Genomic DNA, 19,383 nt, shown 5'->3' with positions numbered 1-19,383 from the left:
TTGGCCGTGGAAACCCATTTCATGAAGCTCCCGACGAACAGTTCTTGTGATGACATTGCTTCCAGAGGAAGTTTGGAACTCGGGAGTCAGTGTTGCTAACGAGGACAGACAAGTTTTATGCGCTAAGCGGTTCAGCATTCAGCGGTCCCATTCTGTGAACTTGTGCTGCTCCTAGACTTTTCTACTTCACCATAACTTACAATTGACAAAATTTCAAAAACTGACTTCTTGGAAAGTTGGCATCCTATGACGGTGTCACGTTGAAAGTCACTGAAGTCTTCAGTAGGCCATTCTACCGCCAATATTTGTCTATGGAGATTGCATTGCTGTGTGCTCGATTTTATACACCTGTCAGCAATGGGTGTGGCTGAATAGACGAATCCACTAAATTGAAGAGGTGTCCACATACTATTGTATATATAGTGTATCTTGACTATCAATGATGTCAAGAAGTTTGTATGAATTTCTTGTTTGGCATGTCTCTTAATGTAATGACATGACAACTGCGTCAGTGTTTGGGACAACCATTCCCCCAAATACTGGCTGAAGACCTAGCTGGCCAATAACTAGCTAACACCAGACACAAGTATATTTGCCTTTGATGAATAGGGGAAACAACTTATTATATTTGCTGACACACTGCAGTCAAATTTTGGCACCAGTAGACTAGCTACCTAGCTATGTAAACCACGCCCCTCTGCGAAGATGCCTTCTGCGATGTTGGTTACAAGACTGTACTTATGTATTAAAATGAGGGTTTTTGTGACGTCACAAAAAGCCCTGAATAATCCTGCCTCCATCCAGCCTCCTGCATCAAAGTGTTTGACATGGTGTTTGACATACTTTGGAGATAGATACATTTCACATTGCTGAGATACTCTACTTTGATCTAGTTTCATCCAAATATCATCCAGTTGGATGAAAAACATGATTTTGACTGTTAGGGACCTTTAAGATGAACAGGCTATTGACCATTCAATGACCACATATTGATTACGCAGCACTACTGGGTGTATGGGTGCCATAGAAATACAATCTGTTCTATGTATGGTTCCAGGTGTACCCTAGAAGTAGTCTCTATCAACAGCCATAGAGAGCCATTGCCTATCTATTCATAGGTATGGCCTTTTCTGTGACGGAGACACATAAGAGCCCGCTATTCATCTCTATGGAGCTTACCTAGAGGATAATTTAGCTTACACGCTCCCTGAGGATTTTCCTCCCAGGCGGTGACCCTTCCACGCCAACTGATCCTAGTATAGATCGTGCTGCTGAGCCGCAGAGAGAGGGGACACTGGCAGCTGTTCCCAGAGCACCCTGTCCCCCTCGTCCCGCTTTACACAGCTGGCTCCCAGCCATCATACCTCATCAACGTGACCCCGCCCCCATCCCCCCTCATGTTTGAGTCTCGTGATTTTCCCTCTTCCCATTCTCCATACGGAATAGGTAGCGATTGGTTAACACCTCCTCATACATGCATGCACACGTGCGTAAACACAACACACACGTATGCATGTACACAGGGATACCACAGAGAAGACCCACTGGGTACAGACATCATATCATTGTCTAATTTTGGTTTACATTTGGTTGAGTTGTCAACTAATGTTAATTCAACGTGAAATCAACAAAAAATGTCACCATATCATTGGATTTAGGTTAAAAGTTGGCTGAAAAAACGTTGATTACTTTTTTCAAATCCAATCAGTTTTCTACATTTTTTTGTTGAAATGACATGGAAACAACATTGATTCAACCAGTTTTTGCCCAGTGGGGACAAACACACACACACTGAAAAAGAGTGCCACCAAATGGTGGTGGACTCTGAAAGATGCCAGTTTCGATTATAGGTGCAACGGTCCCAGAGTCCCGGTAAGAGGACTGAATAACCAGCAGGGGACATGGATACAACTCACACTTTATTGCCACACCGGACAGACAGGCACACTGGAAACAAGAATAGAAGGAAACAGGTGTAATTGATAGTGTAAGTGATCATTTTATGTTCAGTGATGCACTAAAGGATGTCCAGAGGAAGCCCAGAGGCAGGATTGTCCATGTGGAAAAAGTCCAGATGGGAGTTGAGGTGAAGGACAGGAGTTTATAGAGGTTGTTTCAACCTGCCATCCTGGAAAAAACTAAAGAGTTCAAGGGCAGACTGGGGTTGGAGGCCCCAGGCTGGGCCACTGGTTTGCTGACCAGCTGACTATGCTCTCTGGCAACCTGGTCCCTAATACATAGGTGTGAAGTGGCCTTCTGCAACAGGACAGTTCCAGGGCGCGCGCGCGCGCACACACACACACACACACACACACACACACACACACACACACACACACACACACACACACACACACACACACACACACACACACACACACACACACACACACACACACACACATACACACACACACACACCTCCCTATGGGGGCTGATCTCTCAGGGACACTGAAGTTACACTGGCTGATCTAGCAAAACAGAGAGCATAAATGCATTTAATCTCAGTTACCCACGCTGCCTTGGGGGAGAGAGCGCTTCACAGCCATACCGGCATTAATCTCAATCGGCTCGTCAGCTCAACCCGCACTGTCTGAATGGCACGTTCGCACACACACACCCAGGGAGATGGGGTTGGATTTGTGTGTGTGTGTGTGTGTGTGTGTGTGTGTGTGTAGAGGGCAGCTTAGCGGAGCAGGACAGTGATGGAGCTCTCAGATCATCTGCTCTGGTCACTGCCAGCAGTTTGATCGAGAGTCAACACAGCAACACTGTTTGCCCTCTAGAGCTCCCTGACTCCACACACCAATTCTCAACCAGCAGGCAGACTGCCTCCCTACAGAATCATGTTCACAGTGCCTGGCAGCATGTCATTCCAGCCACCAAAATTCCTTGACATAAAGTGAAATACTGCATCCATATTAGGAAGTCGTGACAGAGTTTTACCTGAAATTTGACATCTTCCTAATATGAATGCCGTAGATGTGGAGGTAGCCTACATGGAATTGTAAATTGTGAAGGAGGTGAATTTATGCATTGTCGAATATGGAGCAAATTGTGAATAGAGTATAGACCTTTGAAATTGTGTGTTGACAGCAAGTTTGATCAAGAGTGGTTCAAGGCCTCTTTATGAGTTGTGTAAAACCATTCTCTGGGAGTGATGATGCAAATGGATGGGTTTTGTTTTGGCCTCCCCTCTCTACAGTACCTTTCTCTCACTCTCACTCTCTCTCACTCCCTCCCCGCTATTCCTCTGCCAGTAGCTTGACAGGAACCCAGTGTCTCTGAAACGTGTTGAAATCACACTGATTTCACACTGACAGTGAAGCAGGACTTTATCCCACCCTCTCTCCCTTTCTCTCACTCTAGCTTTCTCCCTCCCCTTCCACATTCTCTCACTATCACGCTCTCTCTCTCTCTGTCTCTCTCACTTACACACTCACACACACTTAGACTCACACACACACACACTTAGACTCACACTCACACACACTTAGACTCTCACACACACTTAGACTCTCTCACACACTTAGACTCTCTCTCACACACACACACACACACACACACACACACACACACATAAATGAACTGGGTTTCAGTATCATTATCTAAATTGAATGAGCAGCTCTGACATCGAATATGATTATTGTGTAATGTAAGGGGACACTCCTTATTAAATAGCCCTTTTTGTTCCAGGCCTTACCTCTGAGGGAAGCCAGTCAGAGAGAAAATAGATTATAGTTCTATGACGCCACACCACAGGAATCCTTCAAATAAATCAGAATGCTTTTCAGTTTAGAGGCTATAGCTCTACTCTACATCTACTCTAAACTACTACTCTATGGGTCTGGCTTACCTTCTTCACTCTCTACAACCATTGGCTTAGGCAGCTCCGTTGGGGGCGGTGTTGTGACAGGGGCAGTGCTCTCGGTCAGGAACAGTGACGTGAGCTCCTCCATGATCGGTGGAGGGGGTGTGGACTCTTCTGTGATAGACTGAGGGGTGGTTGTAGGGGGCGTGGCCTCTGTGGTAATGTAGATGGAAGTTGTACGTTTTTCCTCTATAAGTGGAGGTGGTGGAGGGGAATCGGTGGGGGTGATGGTGTAAATGAGGGGAGGCTCAGGGTCCGTAACAGGGGGCTCTGTTGGGGGAGTGGTGGTGGTGTCGGTTGGGGCCTCGGTTGAAATGATGGGCTCTTGAGGAAAGAGAAAGGGATGAGAAATGAGTGGTGTAAGGCATTAGCATAGGGAATGTTGTCTCAGATTGGTTATCCTAAGAAAGCCAAGCTTTTCTTTTCTCTGACCCACGCACGTACGCGCACACACAAACACACATAGACAGACTTGCAAAATGTGCATATAAGCACATGCACAAAAGTGTCAGCATGCACAAGCACACACTCGCGAAACACTTGCAGGCACACGCACAGAAGTGAAGACATGATGGAAGTGTGATTTCACACGGCTGAGATTGACTAAACTCAAAAGCTGTACCTTTCCCACCTATGGGGGGGGGGGCATTACTGCAAAGACAAGTTCTATTTAGTTTACTGCAGAAGATGCTTGTGGTAAGAGAACACTGATTGCAATACTAATGGTCCACTTCAGGCTTACAGTATTTTATTTAACCTTTATTTAACCAGGCAAGTCAGTTAAGAACAAATTCTTATTTTCAATGATGGCCTAGGAACAGTGGGTTAACTGCCTGTTCTGGTGCAGAACGACAGATTTGTACCTTGTCAGCTTGGGGATATGAACTTGCAACCTTTTGTGGTACATTAGATATATGGATAAATGCAAATTATATACATCAGTTTAAGAGGTTAATCTACACAACATGTAAATACTGATGTCATACATACACATTAGATATACAGTATAGAAGCAAAGATTTATACTAGAGCTGGTGTACTATATGCTAGCCCTATTAGCTAATATACAGGGGTTGCCAAACTTTTTGGGGACTTCTGTGATAGCAAATTCATTAGGGACCCCCTCAAAATCAGAACACAACTCTGACTTTACAGTGCGATAAAAATAACATACAAGGCGTTTTACTATGACTGGTGCAGCGCATGGCCAGACTAACCAAGTCTTGGGCCCTGGGTCTGGGGCCCTGGGAACTAACATTTTAAAGGCCCCCCTCTTAGCATCAGGGATCATTTATATTGCTTTTTTCACGGTAAATTCCTGCAATTCTACACCATTTTCCATGGAACAGAGAGAAAAAAATGGCAGTTTAAATGCACATTCCTGCAAGTCTACACATTGTCAATTCTACACATTGTAGTTTCAAAGTTTAAATTATATTGCAATTTTTTACCGAGTACCATGGATCCCTGTGAGCCTCCCAGGCCCTGTTGTGCATCTAAGCTAGCCTGTATTGTAGATGAATAATATTACATATTATTGTATTGCACCCTCTAAACTTGTTCCACGGACGCCTTGGCCAAATTCATTTAATCTGTTGTTGCTAGCAATATTGAATATTGCCACAGTACCTCCGCGGACCCAAGTTTGGGAACCCCTGCACTAGTGTACTACAAAGGCCACTAGCTCTTTGTGTTAAAGCATCAATAACAAGCTGGATGTTGGCTTTCTAAATATCAAGCTAAATACATACAGTATAGCTCAATAGTCCATGGTTGGCTATATCACAAAATAATTTGCAGTGTTAAATCAACACTTAAAGAGTTCATGTTAACACTATCTCAGAGTACATATGGTCCCACTCTACAGAGTGTAAAAAGCACTCTGATTATAGTATTACATTTTGAGTGTTCATGTAAAATATTAACACTGCATTCCACTTGCCAGTGTTACTAAAATGTAACACTATAGGCTAATTAACACTCACAGAGTTATTTATTGTCAACACTAGTGTTGATCTAGAGTTAACTCCTATTAGTGTTAAACAAAAACACTATTACAGTCAGTCATTTTTGGTGTTGTTTTAACACTGTATGGTGTAAAGCCTAATTTTCCTACTTTCCAAGGTAACTTTTCTTTTGGAGTGAATTGTAGAGTTACCACCCCACTGTTTTTGTAATATCCCTTTCATACTAAGGCACTTCCCCACCAGGTTTATCACCTTTTCTTTATATCTGAAAGGTATTGCCAGTATCAAAGCCAAAACTTGAATTTCCTCCAAACGGCCTAGTAATCATTTCAATAAAGTTCTGCATACAATGTTTGCAAACGCTGAAGGCGGATTTGGCACACATTACGCTCTCAATTAAACTCTTGATGGTGGCTAAGGCTTCGCCTGTTAACCATCTTCCTACCAGTTCTAAACTTTGCAAGGCATGTCCCTTCGCCCATCTTTTCGCATAGCCCACCACTAAGCATGCAACGTCTTCCGAACCACAACTGGATGGATACATAAAGAATTAGGCTACTGTGGGAATAAATATCACCGAATGATGAAAATATAGGCTAATGCAATTGAAGTCATGTACAGTATCAAATTGTTGCACACTGAAACTTGCAAAGTCAACCAATCCTTGTAATACATTTGAAGCAATTGCCTACCCGCGTGTGGTCAACTCGATCTCCCAAACGCGGTCTTAGGGCCCTTCCTGGGTGCACGTTTTGTTTTCATATAGCCGACTCATCATCAAGCTTGGATTATTTGAATCAGCTGTGTAGTGATAGGGAAAAAAAACTAAACGTGCACCCAGGGGGGGCCACAAGACCGAGTTTTGGAAACCCTGAACTAGATGATCATTTCAGCACCGTTTTGACGCCATCAAGCTGCTAAGAGACAAGCGTGGGGACTCGTCTTGGTAAATCAATAAATGTCTGATTTTAGTTTTCCCTGAATCTCCGTTTGGATATTGGTTAGGCTACAATTACACCGGTAAAATGTTAACTAAGTTGAGGTGAGTGCAGCCTATGATCATCTTGTCTAGTTGGCTAATTTATTAGAACATTTTGTCATGTTATGTAGCTTAACAAATGGATCATTTTGCTCTTCACTCGCAGTCACTTAGTAGCCGAGGCCTACTCCCAACCAAAAGCCTGTGACTTCACGGACTTGTTTCACTGGAACTCTGACTGTATAGGATATTTGGCTAATTGGTTTCTGGCTGGGCAAATAAGTGGAGGTTGTAGCTTATCTATTAGTTGCTCATCTATAACTTATCAGAAACATTTAGCATGTAATAATGTGGCCTAGGAAAGAGATGAAATGTGGATTTAAAAAAAGCATGGGCTTGGGCTCTGTTTCAAAATATAACTGTTTTATATGACAGCTGTTCCAGACGTTCCCGTGACACAAGTTGTCTGGGGAAAATATTTGTTGTATTTTATTCTGTTATATTCTTACTATAAAATATATGTGTTTTGACTGTGATTGGGTGTCTTGTCAGTTTAATTAACAAAATAACAAACTATTGATTTCATTTGGATGGCGCACAAAAATGTGTAATGGGTTCGCTCTCAAAAAGATGTCGCATGAAGCTTACTTCATTGTTCATACTTCATTTTCAGTGCATCAGGGATAGCGTACACAGACGTTGTGGAAGCCATGGCTGCACAGACTCGCAACATAGGCCTAATTAAACATTTTAAAATACATTTGATTAGTCTTAAAACGTTTTTTAGGACCTGCCTAAATGAATTAATAATGTATTTATTTTGGATGGTGTATATTCTCAATAGATTTATGAAAATAGACAACCACCTACATCTGCACACCACTACTAACACTTGTCCCCTGTATGCTGGCATGTACACGGGAGGTATAAAAGGGGCCTGTTTGTAAGGGAGGCTAAATACTGTGTGAAAGCAGTATTAGTGACCGCAGACATGGTTGTTAAATTCTTTCCTTTTAAAGGCCTGTGGATTTCACCAAATTACTATCTAGGTCAGAATTAGATACATTATAATAATGGCGCCGGAGGAGATGGCCGTTTTAGGCTTTTTCAGCTCGAGACCCAAATGAGACTGTCCTCAAACAACCCAAATTAAGAAGAAATAGATGCCCAGGGCCCAATTTGGGTCCCAAACTATAGTTTAAGAAAACCTGATCTAGGCAAATGTTATCATTAAAATGGAACTTCATGACAATACATTACATTACATATATCACAAGGCCTTACTTTGATGGCCTAGTTTTACCATAACACAGTGGTGTTGGGAAACTCTTGGTTTTACATGCCACATCAGGCCTGCAAGTCACATCATGCTGGCTTGCAAAGTGATTTGTAATTCCTATAGGAATCGAGCCAGACTTAGGATATCCAACAGTTGGAATTTGTATTCACCCGCAACCTGCATTCAGAATGACTGCCAGGGTAGGGAAGATTGAATACCGACTACCTCAATAATCTAAACTGGAACAACTATCTCAGTAACGGGTGCATTGAGTCAAACTTCTAACAGATTGGATTAGTTTAGAAAAATGTATGCTATTTATCTTTGTGTAGCATAAAACGTATCAATCATTCAATGTACATGCAAAAACACAGATATTAAAAGGAACCATTTAGAAAATCGCCCTGCAATAGACCATGCCGGGAAATATTATATATGTTTCTATGTAGAACCCTTTTCGCCTTCAAAGAACCCTTCTTGCCTTCTAAGAACCCTTCTTGCCTTCTAAGAACCCTTCTTGCCTTCTAAGAACCCTTCTTGCCTTCTAAGGAATCATCAAATAATACTTCTTCCAAAAAACGGATCTTAGGATGTTGAAGGTTCTCGATTGAACCCTTTGCCTTTAAAATAACCTTTGTCTTCCAAAAGCAGTTGTTCAGATTAAAACGGTTCTTGGTAGGCCCCTCCACAAATAACCCTTTTGGAACCTTTTTTCTAAGAGTGAATAGTCTGTGGATGACTATAGGTAATTGGTGACCCATCAAACAGGGCAGAGCCTCACCTGTCTTGAGCCCCACCTGTTTAGCTAAAGAAATAAATGCAAAAAATATAAATGGTTTTTGTTGCCTGTTTTGCCTGTTATTTTGGCATTAATATGTGTCACAAACAATGTAAAAAAAATTTGTTTTACAAAAAAGCTGCATACAAATATAGTCTCTTTTTTTCTTCCTTGAGTAAGGCAGCTCCAAAATGCAGGTGTTTCAGCCTAGCTCAGTGCTTTCTGTGCTGGTGGGGCAGCCAGTGGAAAATACAGAGCGTAGGGTTTGGTAACGTTCTCTAGTTGCACCGTGATTGGCTCTGTGTTCTGTCACTCATTATGTCTCCGCAAAATCTACGGGGAGAGCTCAAAAATGAAAGCCCCTTGAGTGCTGCCATAGAGTTAGTACGTCCAATGACACACTTTTATTTGATTTGATTTATTAGGATCCCCATTAGCTGACGCCAATGGCAACAACCATTTAAAAACATCAACATGTAGTGTGTGTGTGTGCATCTATCAGTAACACATACATGTCAGTACATAAACTAGGTTTGCTATTCACTTGCTCTATATGAGATGGAATGGCGTATAATACTGTACGTTTCCTTGAATTTGTTCTGGACCTGGGGACTGTGAAAATACCCCTGGTGGCATGTCTGGTGGAGTAAGTGTGTGTGTCAGTGCTGTGTGTAAGTTGATTATGCAAACAATATGGAAATTCCAACACATTAACGTTTCTTATAAAAACAAGAAGTGACGCAGTCAGTCTTTCCTCAACTCTTAGCTAAGATAGACGGGAATGCATACTATTAATATTAGCCCTCTGATAATTTTAAATTTATTTCACCTTTATTTAACCAGATAGGCTAGTTGAGAACAAGTTCTCATTTATAACTGCGACCTGGCCAAGATAAAGCAAAGCAGTACGACACAAACAACAACAGAGTTACACATGGAATAAACAAACATACAGTCAATAACACAATAGAAAAAAGTCTACATACAGTGTATGCAAATGAGGTAGGATAAGGCAGGCAATAAATAGGCCATGATGGCGAAGTAAGTACAATATAGTAATTAAACACTGGAATGGTAGATGTGCAGAAGATGAATGTGCAAGTAGAGATACTGGGGTGCAAAGGAGCAAGATCAATAAATAATTACAGTATGAGGATGAGGTAGATGGATGGGATATATACAGATGGGCTATGTACAGGTACAGTGATCTTTGAGCTGGTCTGACAGCTGGTGCTTAAAGCTAGTCCTCATTAAGTATGAGACATGAGTCTCCAGCTTCAGTGATTTTTGCAGTTCGTTCCAGTCATTGGCAGCAGAGAACTGGAAGGAAAGACGACCAAAGGAGGAGTTGGCTTTGGGGGTGAACAGTAGCACCTGTACAGCACGCGCCTGCTGGAGCATGTGCTACGGGTGGGTGCTGCTATGGTGACCAGTGAGCTGAGATAAGGCAGGGGGCTTTAACTAGCAGAGACTTGTAGATGACCTGGAGCCAGTGTGTTTGGCGACGAGTATCAAGCGAGGGCCAGCCAACGAGAGCGTACAGGTCGCAGTGGTGGGTAGTATATGGGGCTTTGGTGACAAAACGGATGGCACTGTGATAGACTGCATCCAATTTGTTCAGTAGAGTGTTGGAGGCTATTTTGTAAATGACATCGCCGAAGTCGAGGATCGGTAGGATGGTCAGTTTTACAAGGGTATGTTTGGCAGCATGAGTGAAGGATGCTTTGTTTTGCGAAATAGGAAGCCGATTCTAGATTTAATATTGGATTGGAGATGCTTAATGTGAGTCTGGAAGGAGAGTTCGCTGTCTAACAGACACCTAGGTATTTGTAGTTGTCCACATATTCTAAGTCAGAACCGTCCAGAGTAGTGATGCTGGATGGGCGGGCAGGTGCGGGCAGCGACCGGTTAATGAGCATGCATTTAGTTTTACTTGCATTTAAGAGCAGTTGGAGGCCACGGAAGGAGAGTTGCATGGCATTGAAGCTCGTCTGGAGGTTAGTTAACACAGTGTCCAAAGAAGGGCCAGATGTATACAGAATGGTGTCGTCTGTTTAGAGGTGGATCAAGGAATCACCAGCAGCAAGAGCGACATCATTGATGTATACAGAGAAGAGAGTCGACCCGAGAATTTAACCCTGTGGCACACCCATAGAGACTGCCAGAGGTCCAGACAACAGGCCCTCCGATTTGCAATGAAGAGCAAGATGTTCTGGGCCAGCTGCAGCTTAACTAGGTGCACATATGTACTGTATGTACGAATATACAAGCACACACGCAGATGGATGCACGCAGATGCACACACACACACACAACACATATACTCCTACGTCCCTTGTATTTCTACTCTTTCCTGTCACGCAAACACATGTGCGTAAAATGAGACAATTTGTCACTTGTTTGGGTTAATGTAGGCAGGATAAATGATCACAATGACTTTTAATGCCGCCTGCCAGTTTTGGTGTGCCTGGCATTTGTTACTGCAGTGCTAGACAGCCATTTGTGCAACGCTAACAATGGTAATGTGACTCAGGGAGGGATCGAGATAACGTTCCCAGAACACCTAATAACACCCAGATGAGTGACAGGATGTAAAAAAAAACAAAACATGTGTTATCCTACAGACTACATTGTTATTAGGTTTGTATTTCTCTGGGTTTAATAAATGGTAATGTTTATGCAAAGTTGAGTCCTACTGGACTTTTACTAGAGCATAGGAGGATAGACTGTTTGTATGCTTGCGCAGCAAGTGTCTGTGTTTCTTAGTTAGCAGATAGGGAATGCCGCTTGACCTGCCAAGGCCTCTATCTGCAAAGGCAGATTTAGGAAGGGGAGGGGTCAAGTGGGCCCAAGGATTTGGTCTCTCTGGGAGAATCTCAATAGCATCTCCTCGTGTCCTCTCCTCGCCTCCTTCTCAAATCGCATTGCATGAGAAAGCCAAAGATCCCTCCCCTCCGACCTTCTCCTCCAATGAGTTTTGAGAAGGAAGCAACGAGAGAGGACGCGGATAGAATGCAATTGAGATTCTCCATCTGACCAGCCCTCCTCTCCTCTCCCCTCCCCACACCCATCTGGCCAAATTGACCAATGGGGTCAGAGCTCTGTAGATCCTTCTGGCTGGCCACTGGACTACTAATTCCCTGTCCATCTGAGCATGCTCAGTAGCAAAGACTGACCGGCTGACTGGCTGGGGGAGGGAGGCCCATGAGACTAATAAGGGAGAGTGGATCTACAGATTAAGGCAGCCCTCTGCAGCTCTCTGATCCAGAGTGGTTGGGTTAAATGCGGTAGACACATTTTGTAAGAATAGCATTCATTTGTGCAACTGACTAGGTATCCCATTTCCCTTTCCCTACAGTGAGCTCCAAAAGTATTTGAAAAGTGACACATTTTTTGTTGTTTTGGCTCTGTAGTTTGGATTTGAAATATAACATGGATTTGAGTTGACTTTGAGGTAAAAGTGCAGACTGTCAGCTTTAATTTGAGGGTATTTTCATCCATATTGGGTGAACCGTTTAGAAATTACAGCATTTCACATTGCGTTTCAGATTATTTTGTGTCCAATAGAAATTAACAGTAAATAATGTACTGTCATTTTGGTGTCACTTTTATTGTAAATAAAAATAGAATATGTTTCTAAACACTTCTACATTAATGTGAATGCTACCATGATGACGGTTATTGTGTAGGGCCAAACAACGCCATTTACCTGCAACTGTATTCATGACACAGCACTGCCTCTTGTGCCTTATTTAATTAAGTATGACACACTTCTCTAACTCTGTAGACAAACTCGCGTGGATGGAATGTGCATTCTTTCTGCAGGGAAGAAGCATCCCCGTGCCCACACGCACGCACACACGTGTGTTATGACTGGACTTGGAATTATCGGGGTTTTTATTCTTAGATCCATGAGAAGGGGGTGGACTCCTGGTCACAGCATACTCTACCTGTAGGGAGGTGATGGGGAGGTGGGGGAGTGAGTGAGAGCTCGGATCCCCGGGAGGATGATATATGAGTTTCGCTGAGCCATCCATAAACACACACATGCACACAAGACTGGTAACGAGACTGTTTCTTTTTTATGTTTTAAAGCTTTAGTTAGCTGCTCCTCAATCACAGCTCATCAGTGACTCTATAGGAGCTCTTGACATCGGCCTTAAAATACAGAAAAGTGCTGTGCAATTCAACAACAGCATTTAATGGATTTCCTCAAAGAAAATTCTGACGACATCAGACACGACGTTCCTGGCATTCCCTCTTTCGCCGTCCTCTCCCTCCCTCCTCCCTACACACTAAGTGCTTTTCCCGGAGGAACACGATTGGCCCTCTGGCTCCCAAGATGTCAGGTTTAAATTTAACCTAGGACCGTTGTCGGTCGGGACTAGACCTGGTTCTGAGGACCACTTTATATTCACGGTCTTGACAGGGTGTTTGGTCCTGTCGGATAGGGGCTCCTCAAATCCAGTCAATCAGAAAGAATCCAGCCAACCTATCCATTCTATAGTAGCACAACGCCCACTCTCTCCTATGGATGGACTACACGGACACATCACATCTGGCATTAATGTCATCCAAGATGATGGATGGTTTGACAAAAGAGAGTGCACTTTAATGATAATGCACACACACGTGTGCATGGGCACAGACACATGACACACACACACAATTATTGTCTATGATAAGTCTATATTTTTCTACTGTACCTATATCTACTCTACCCACTACCACTAACTCTATCTTCTCTAGGTGCCCACCTTCCTGAGTAGTAGTAGAAGAAGCTTCTTGAGTAGCGGTTGTGGTCAGGTCTGGTTCTGGTGTGGTAGTGGGAAATACGGTTGTAGTTTCAGGTTCACTTTCACTTATGGCGGTTGTAGTGGGGGCTGAAGTAGTGGTTGTGGTGGTCAAAGGCAAAGTTTCTGACAGTTCTGTGAGAAAACAGATTCCAAGTTGACGAACAAACAAAACATCCCCCCTCTCCACTCATAAAATCCACTGAAACACTACAACAGGGGTAGGCAACCCTGTTCCTGGAGTGCCGCAGGTACTGCAGGATTTTGTTCCAACTAGGCCCTAAACCACTGGTGCTTGAACATTTGTTACATTGCGGAATGGTTTGTACTGAACGACACGTTTTCCCAAAACGTTCTTGAACAGACTTTGAGATACGTTTGGTCCATTTAGTGGGTGTGCAGGGGTGTGGCTTGAGGCAACGAGTGACTTATTTAAAGAGCAGCGGTACATTTTGAACCCACAATCCAACCCGTCCCGGTTTTTCAACTGGTCATTCAGTACAGCACTGCTTCTGTTCAATTAAAAATTCTATTACATTTTCATGTACTGAACGCAGCCCTGACCAACTGAGATAATTGATCAGTTCAGTGATTGCCTAAATTCAACACACCTGGTCTTCCAGGTGGGTTAAATCAGAAACATGAAGTTCCTGCAGTACTCCAGGACCAGGGTTGCCTGCCCCTGCACTACAACATTGGCTAGTCCTACATATGACTAGTCTAAAAGCATATGTCATATTTTTTTATCCTTGAATAGCTTTAAGCCAAGTCTAATAATAGTTTTACAAGTCTATCTTAACCCCAAAGATCCCTAGTCAGTCCTATGGGGTGCCGTTTGTAACATGCTATATTTTGTGAAAAAGATCAATTCCGTGCAAAAAAAGTCCTGTAGACTAACCAGGAGAGCCCAGTGCTGTCTGTCAGGTCTGATGTTGCCACTTTGCTGATCATTTCCATCTAAGCGCTCTGAGCTGAGAGTGTCTCCACAGAGAGTATCCCTAATCAAATTCCATTTTATTCATTCCTCTAGGAGCTCCTCACCCACAATCACACCGCATTACAGCACACTTACCAATTCCCCTGCTCCCCCTCTCTACCTTTCATACTCACTTCCTATCCCTCTCTCTCTCTCTCTCACACACACACACACACACACACACACACACACACACACACACACACACACACACACACACACACACACACACACACACCGCATTACAGCCCACATTTCCCTGCTCTCTCTCTTCCCCCTCTTTATTTAATTCTCTTTTTCTCTCCCATGCCTCTCCACCAGTGACTTCATTCTAACATAAGAAAGACAGAACTGTGAAAAGATTCCTGCAGTGGAAGCTAGTGTAGCTGGGATAAAAAAGGACATTTCGATGCCATGGTGGCAACCGTACAGGACGTCCTATCAATGATATGGAAGACAAGTCCAGCACTGCAACCAACAAAAGAAGAAGAGCGGAAGCTGAAGAACAGAGATATGGAACGAGAGAGAGAGAGAGAGCGAGAGAGAGAGAGAGTGTAAATGTGGATGCAACATCCTCTTCTTGGCTTGTTATTACTTACTAGAACCACCGCCTGTGGGGGCACCAGCGATTGCACCTGAAAAACAGGGCGAGAGAGGGGGAGAGGGAAGAAGAAAAAGAAAGTGTATAAGTATCTGTTTATTTATGCAGTCTTCCCGACCTTGTTAATCACACTCTGTAGAATGATCTTGTGCATGTTGTGCGTCAAAAAACTGTATATCAGCTTTCTTTAATCCTGGCCTGACCTTGGTGGGTACCCACAGGAGTGTTCAGGCTTTTGCTCCAGCCCAACATCACCAACACACCTGATACAACCAATCAATTACCATTAATAATTTGGCCATAATTAGTTAAATTAGTTGTGCTGGTGCTGGGGTGGAACAAAAGCCTGCACAGTCTGTGGGATGAGGACAGAGGAACTCTGATCTGTATGCAGTTTGCTACTAGATCCTCTGCAGTAGAACACCACTCAAATCTGTTCATCCAGGCCCCTGTTCTCTACCCAACTCTGGTTCTCTGATCATGGGATGATAGGGGAGGCATAGGCTCTCGCCACCAGGCAAGTGCCAGGGGAGTTGGGCCGCCCCCAGAGCAGGCTTGATCTGCCAGAGAGCTGACAGAAGAGTCCAGGCTGGGAGGCAGGGAGGGCGCTCTGCAGTGGTGGACGAAGGGAGGCAGAGGAGGGGTTGGGGGGGGGGGGGGGAGTTATGGCAGGATGGGATGTGCTGCCTGGCCTAGATTATTATTTTATCATCGCCAGTGCGAGCAAAAGTACATTCTCCAACAAGATCCCCCCTTCCACACTACACTACACTGCTCTCTGCTCTGAGGTACAGGATCTGGAACCTCTAGTTTGGTTACGGAACCTATTTGCCAGGATCCAGTACCTCTCGTGGAAATATTATGTTTTCCTTATAGAATCATAGTCGTGGGATTTGTGCTGCAGCACCTCTGATAAATTGAAATACATTTGTCAAAGTTATAGAATTAGGACTACTGCTCTCTGTTCAAAAATAAATCAAATCATTCAGAACAGTCCACCAGGATTAGGCCTATAATTTCGCCATAGAGGATCAATAGCTCCCTTTAAAAAAAATTGCCTCGCTGTGAATTGTGTCTATGCCAATCACAAGGTGTCAGGAAAGCGCCGCAAATCTGTCAGTGAACATCATGCAGCCAAAACAGGCCTTTTGCAATATTTCAAATAAAATTGCGTGAAAACACAGGTTGGAAAGCAAATGCCTTCAGATGAAAAGAGAAGTCTCTAATCTGTCTGTATGCTGCCAAAATATTTGAGCAACTTCCAAATAGGCCTAGCGAACAGTAGCCTAGGTACAAAGTAAAACAAGAGAGTACATCGGACATCGCCGGCAAGTGAGCTGGGCATCATTGGGTCAGTGAAAGCTTTTTTAGAACTATACTTTCCTCCTCATATTGTACAATGTCTCCTCACACCTAGGCCCAGGCTATTAATGGATTCAAGACAAGGTTGTTTTTATTGATCTCAGATTCTCAGTTTGTCAGTGTCAAAATAGCCTGTCATTTCAATCTGTTGTGCAGTCTTAAAAAGATTCTGCTAAGTGTCCAGTCATGTAAAATGATCTAAAATTTCATTATTTATCAAATGAGTTTATAAAAGGCCAAACTTTTCCAGGACTCTATAGGCTAACGATGTTCCAGAACCTCAGAGCCCCCCAGGTAACCCTACTCTAACAGTGTTCCAGAACCTCAGAGCCCACCAGGTAACCCTACTCTAACAATGTTCCAGAACCTCAGAGCCCCCCAGGTAACCCTACTCTAACAATTTTCCAGAACCTCCGAGCCCCCCAGGTAACCCTACTCTAACAATGTTCCAGAACCTCAGAGCCCCCCAGGTAACCCTACTCTAACAATGTTCCAGAACCTCAGAGCCCCCCAGGTAACCCTACTCTAACAATGTTCCAGAACCTCAGAGCCCCCCTTGGTAACCCTACTCTAACAATGTTCCAGAACCTCAGAGCCCCCCTTGGTAACCCTACTCTAACAATGTTCCAGAACCTCAGAGCCCCCCAGGTAACCCTACTCTAACAATGTTCCAGAACCTCAGAGCCCCCCAGGTAACCCTACTCTAACAATGTTCCAGAACCTCAGAGCCCCCCTTGGTAACCCTACTCTAACAATGTTCCAGAACCTCAGAGCCCCCTAGGTAACCCTACTCTAACAATGTTCCAGAACCTCAGAGCCCCCCTTGGTAACCCTACTCTAACAATGTTCCAGAACCTCAGAGCCCCCCAGGTAACCCTACTCTAACAATGTTCCAGAACCTCAGAGCCCCCCAGGTAACCCTACTCTAACAATGTTCCAGAACATCAGAGCCCCCCAGGTAACCCTACTCTAACAATGTTCCAGAACCTCAGAGCCCCCCAGGTAACCCTACTCTAACAATGTTCCAGAACCTCAGAGCCCCCTAGGTAACCCTACTCTAACAATGTTCCAGAACCTCAGAGCCCCCCAGGTAACCCTACTCTAACAATGTTCCAGAACCTCAGAGCCCCCCAGGTAACCCTACTCTAACAATGTTCCAGAACCTCAGAGCCCCCCAGGTAACTCTACTCTAACAATGTTCCAGAACCTCAGAGCCCCCCAGGTAACCCTACTCTAACAATGTTCCAGAACCTCAGAGCCCCCCAGGTAACCCTACTCTAACAATGTTCCAGAACCCCAGAGCCCCCCAGGTAACCATACTCTAACAATGTCCCAGAACCTCAGAGCCCCCCAGGTAACTCTACTCTAACAATGTTCCAGAACCTCAGAGCCCCCCAGGTAACTCTACTCTAACAATGTCACAGAACCTCAGAGCCCCCCTTGGTAACCCTACTCTAACAATGTCCCAGAACCTCAGAGCCCCCCAGGTAACCCTACTCTAACAATGTTCCAGAACCTCAGAGCCCCCCAGGTAACTCTACTCTAACAATGTTCCAGAACCTCAGAGCCCTCCAGGTAACTCTACTCTAACAATGTTCCAGAACCTCAGAGCCCCCCTTGGTAACCCTACTCTAACAATGTCCCAGAACCTCAGAGCCCCCCAGGTAACCCTACTCTAACAATGTTCCAGAACCTCAGAGCCCCCCAGGTAACCCTACTCTAACAATGTTCCAGAACCTCAGAGCCCCCCAGGTAACTACTCTAACAATGTTCCAGAACCTCAGAGCCCCCCAGGTAACTCTACTCTAACAATGTTCCAGAACCTCAGAGCCCCCCAGGTAACCCTACTCTAACAGTGTTCCAGAACCTCAGAGCCCCCCAGGTAACCCTACTCTAACAATGTTCCAGAACCTCAGAGCCCCCCAGGTAACCCTACTCTAACAATGTTCCAGAACCTCAGAGCCCCCCAGGTAACCCTACTCTAACAATTTTCCAGAACCTCAGAGCCCCCCAGGTAACCCTACAATAACAATGTTCCAGAACCTCAGAGCCCCCCAGGTAACCCTACTCTAACAATGTTCCAGAACCTCAGAGCCCCCCAGGTAACCCTACTCTAACAATGTCCCAGAACCTCAGAGCCCCCCAGGTAACTCTACTCTAACAATGTTCCAGAACCTCAGAGCCCCCCAGGTAACCCTACTCTAACAATGTCCCAGAACCTCAGAGCCCCCCAGGTAACCCTACTCTAACAATGTTCCAGAACATCAGAGCCCCCCAGGTAACCCTACTCTAACAATGTTCCAGAACCTCAGAGCCCTCCAGGTAACTCTACTCTAACAATGTTCCAGAACCTCAGAGCCCCCCTTGGTAACCCTACTCTAACAATGTCCCAGAACCTCAGAGCCCCCCAGGTAACCCTACTCTAACAATGTTCCAGAACCTCAGAGCCCCCCAGGTAACCCTACCCTAACAATGTTCCAGAACCTCAGAGCCCCCTAGGTAACTCTACTCTAACAATGTTCCAGAACCTCAGAGCCCCCCAGGTAACTCTACTCTAACAATGTTCCAGAACCTCAGAGCCCCCCAGGTAACCCTACTCTAACAGTGTTCCAGAACCGCAGAGCCCCCCAGGTAACCCTACTCTAACAATGTTCCAGAACCTCAGAGCCCCCCAGGTAACTCTACTCTAACAATGTTCCAGAACCTCAGAGCCCCCCAGGTAACCCTACTCTAACAATGTTCCAGAACCTCAGAGCCCCCCAGGTAACCCTACAATA

General features: G+C 44.5%; 1 protein-coding gene across 7 annotated transcripts in view; it reads right to left on the bottom strand.

The window, feature by feature from the left end:
* Positions 1 to 19,383, bottom strand: part of LOC139388422 (netrin-G2-like) — a 166,035-nt gene that overhangs the window by 51,009 nt on the left and 95,643 nt on the right. For 4 of the 7 annotated variants that reach the window (XR_011629286.1, XM_071135072.1, XM_071135071.1 and 1 more), the window contains exons 5-7: positions 15,243 to 15,278; positions 13,632 to 13,802; positions 3,857 to 4,195 (exon numbers count right to left, since the gene is read on the bottom strand). Coding sequence is in view for 6 of the 7 variants with exons in the window: in XM_071135072.1 (XP_070991173.1) it covers positions 3,857 to 4,195; positions 13,632 to 13,802; positions 15,243 to 15,278 (546 nt within the window). In the remaining variant the exon portion in view is untranslated. The remainder of the gene's footprint in view (positions 1 to 3,856; positions 4,196 to 13,631; positions 13,803 to 15,242; positions 15,279 to 19,383) is intronic. The other 3 variants (XM_071135073.1, XM_071135075.1, XM_071135076.1) reach the window with 3 other exon arrangements.

This window comes from Oncorhynchus clarkii, chromosome 29 (assembly GCF_045791955.1).
Source record: "Oncorhynchus clarkii lewisi isolate Uvic-CL-2024 chromosome 29, UVic_Ocla_1.0, whole genome shotgun sequence".
Classification (NCBI taxonomy): Eukaryota; Metazoa; Chordata; class Actinopteri; order Salmoniformes; family Salmonidae; genus Oncorhynchus; species Oncorhynchus clarkii.
The sequence above is the reverse complement of the archived record's forward strand: the minus strand, read 5'-3'. Positions and strand labels throughout refer to the sequence as shown.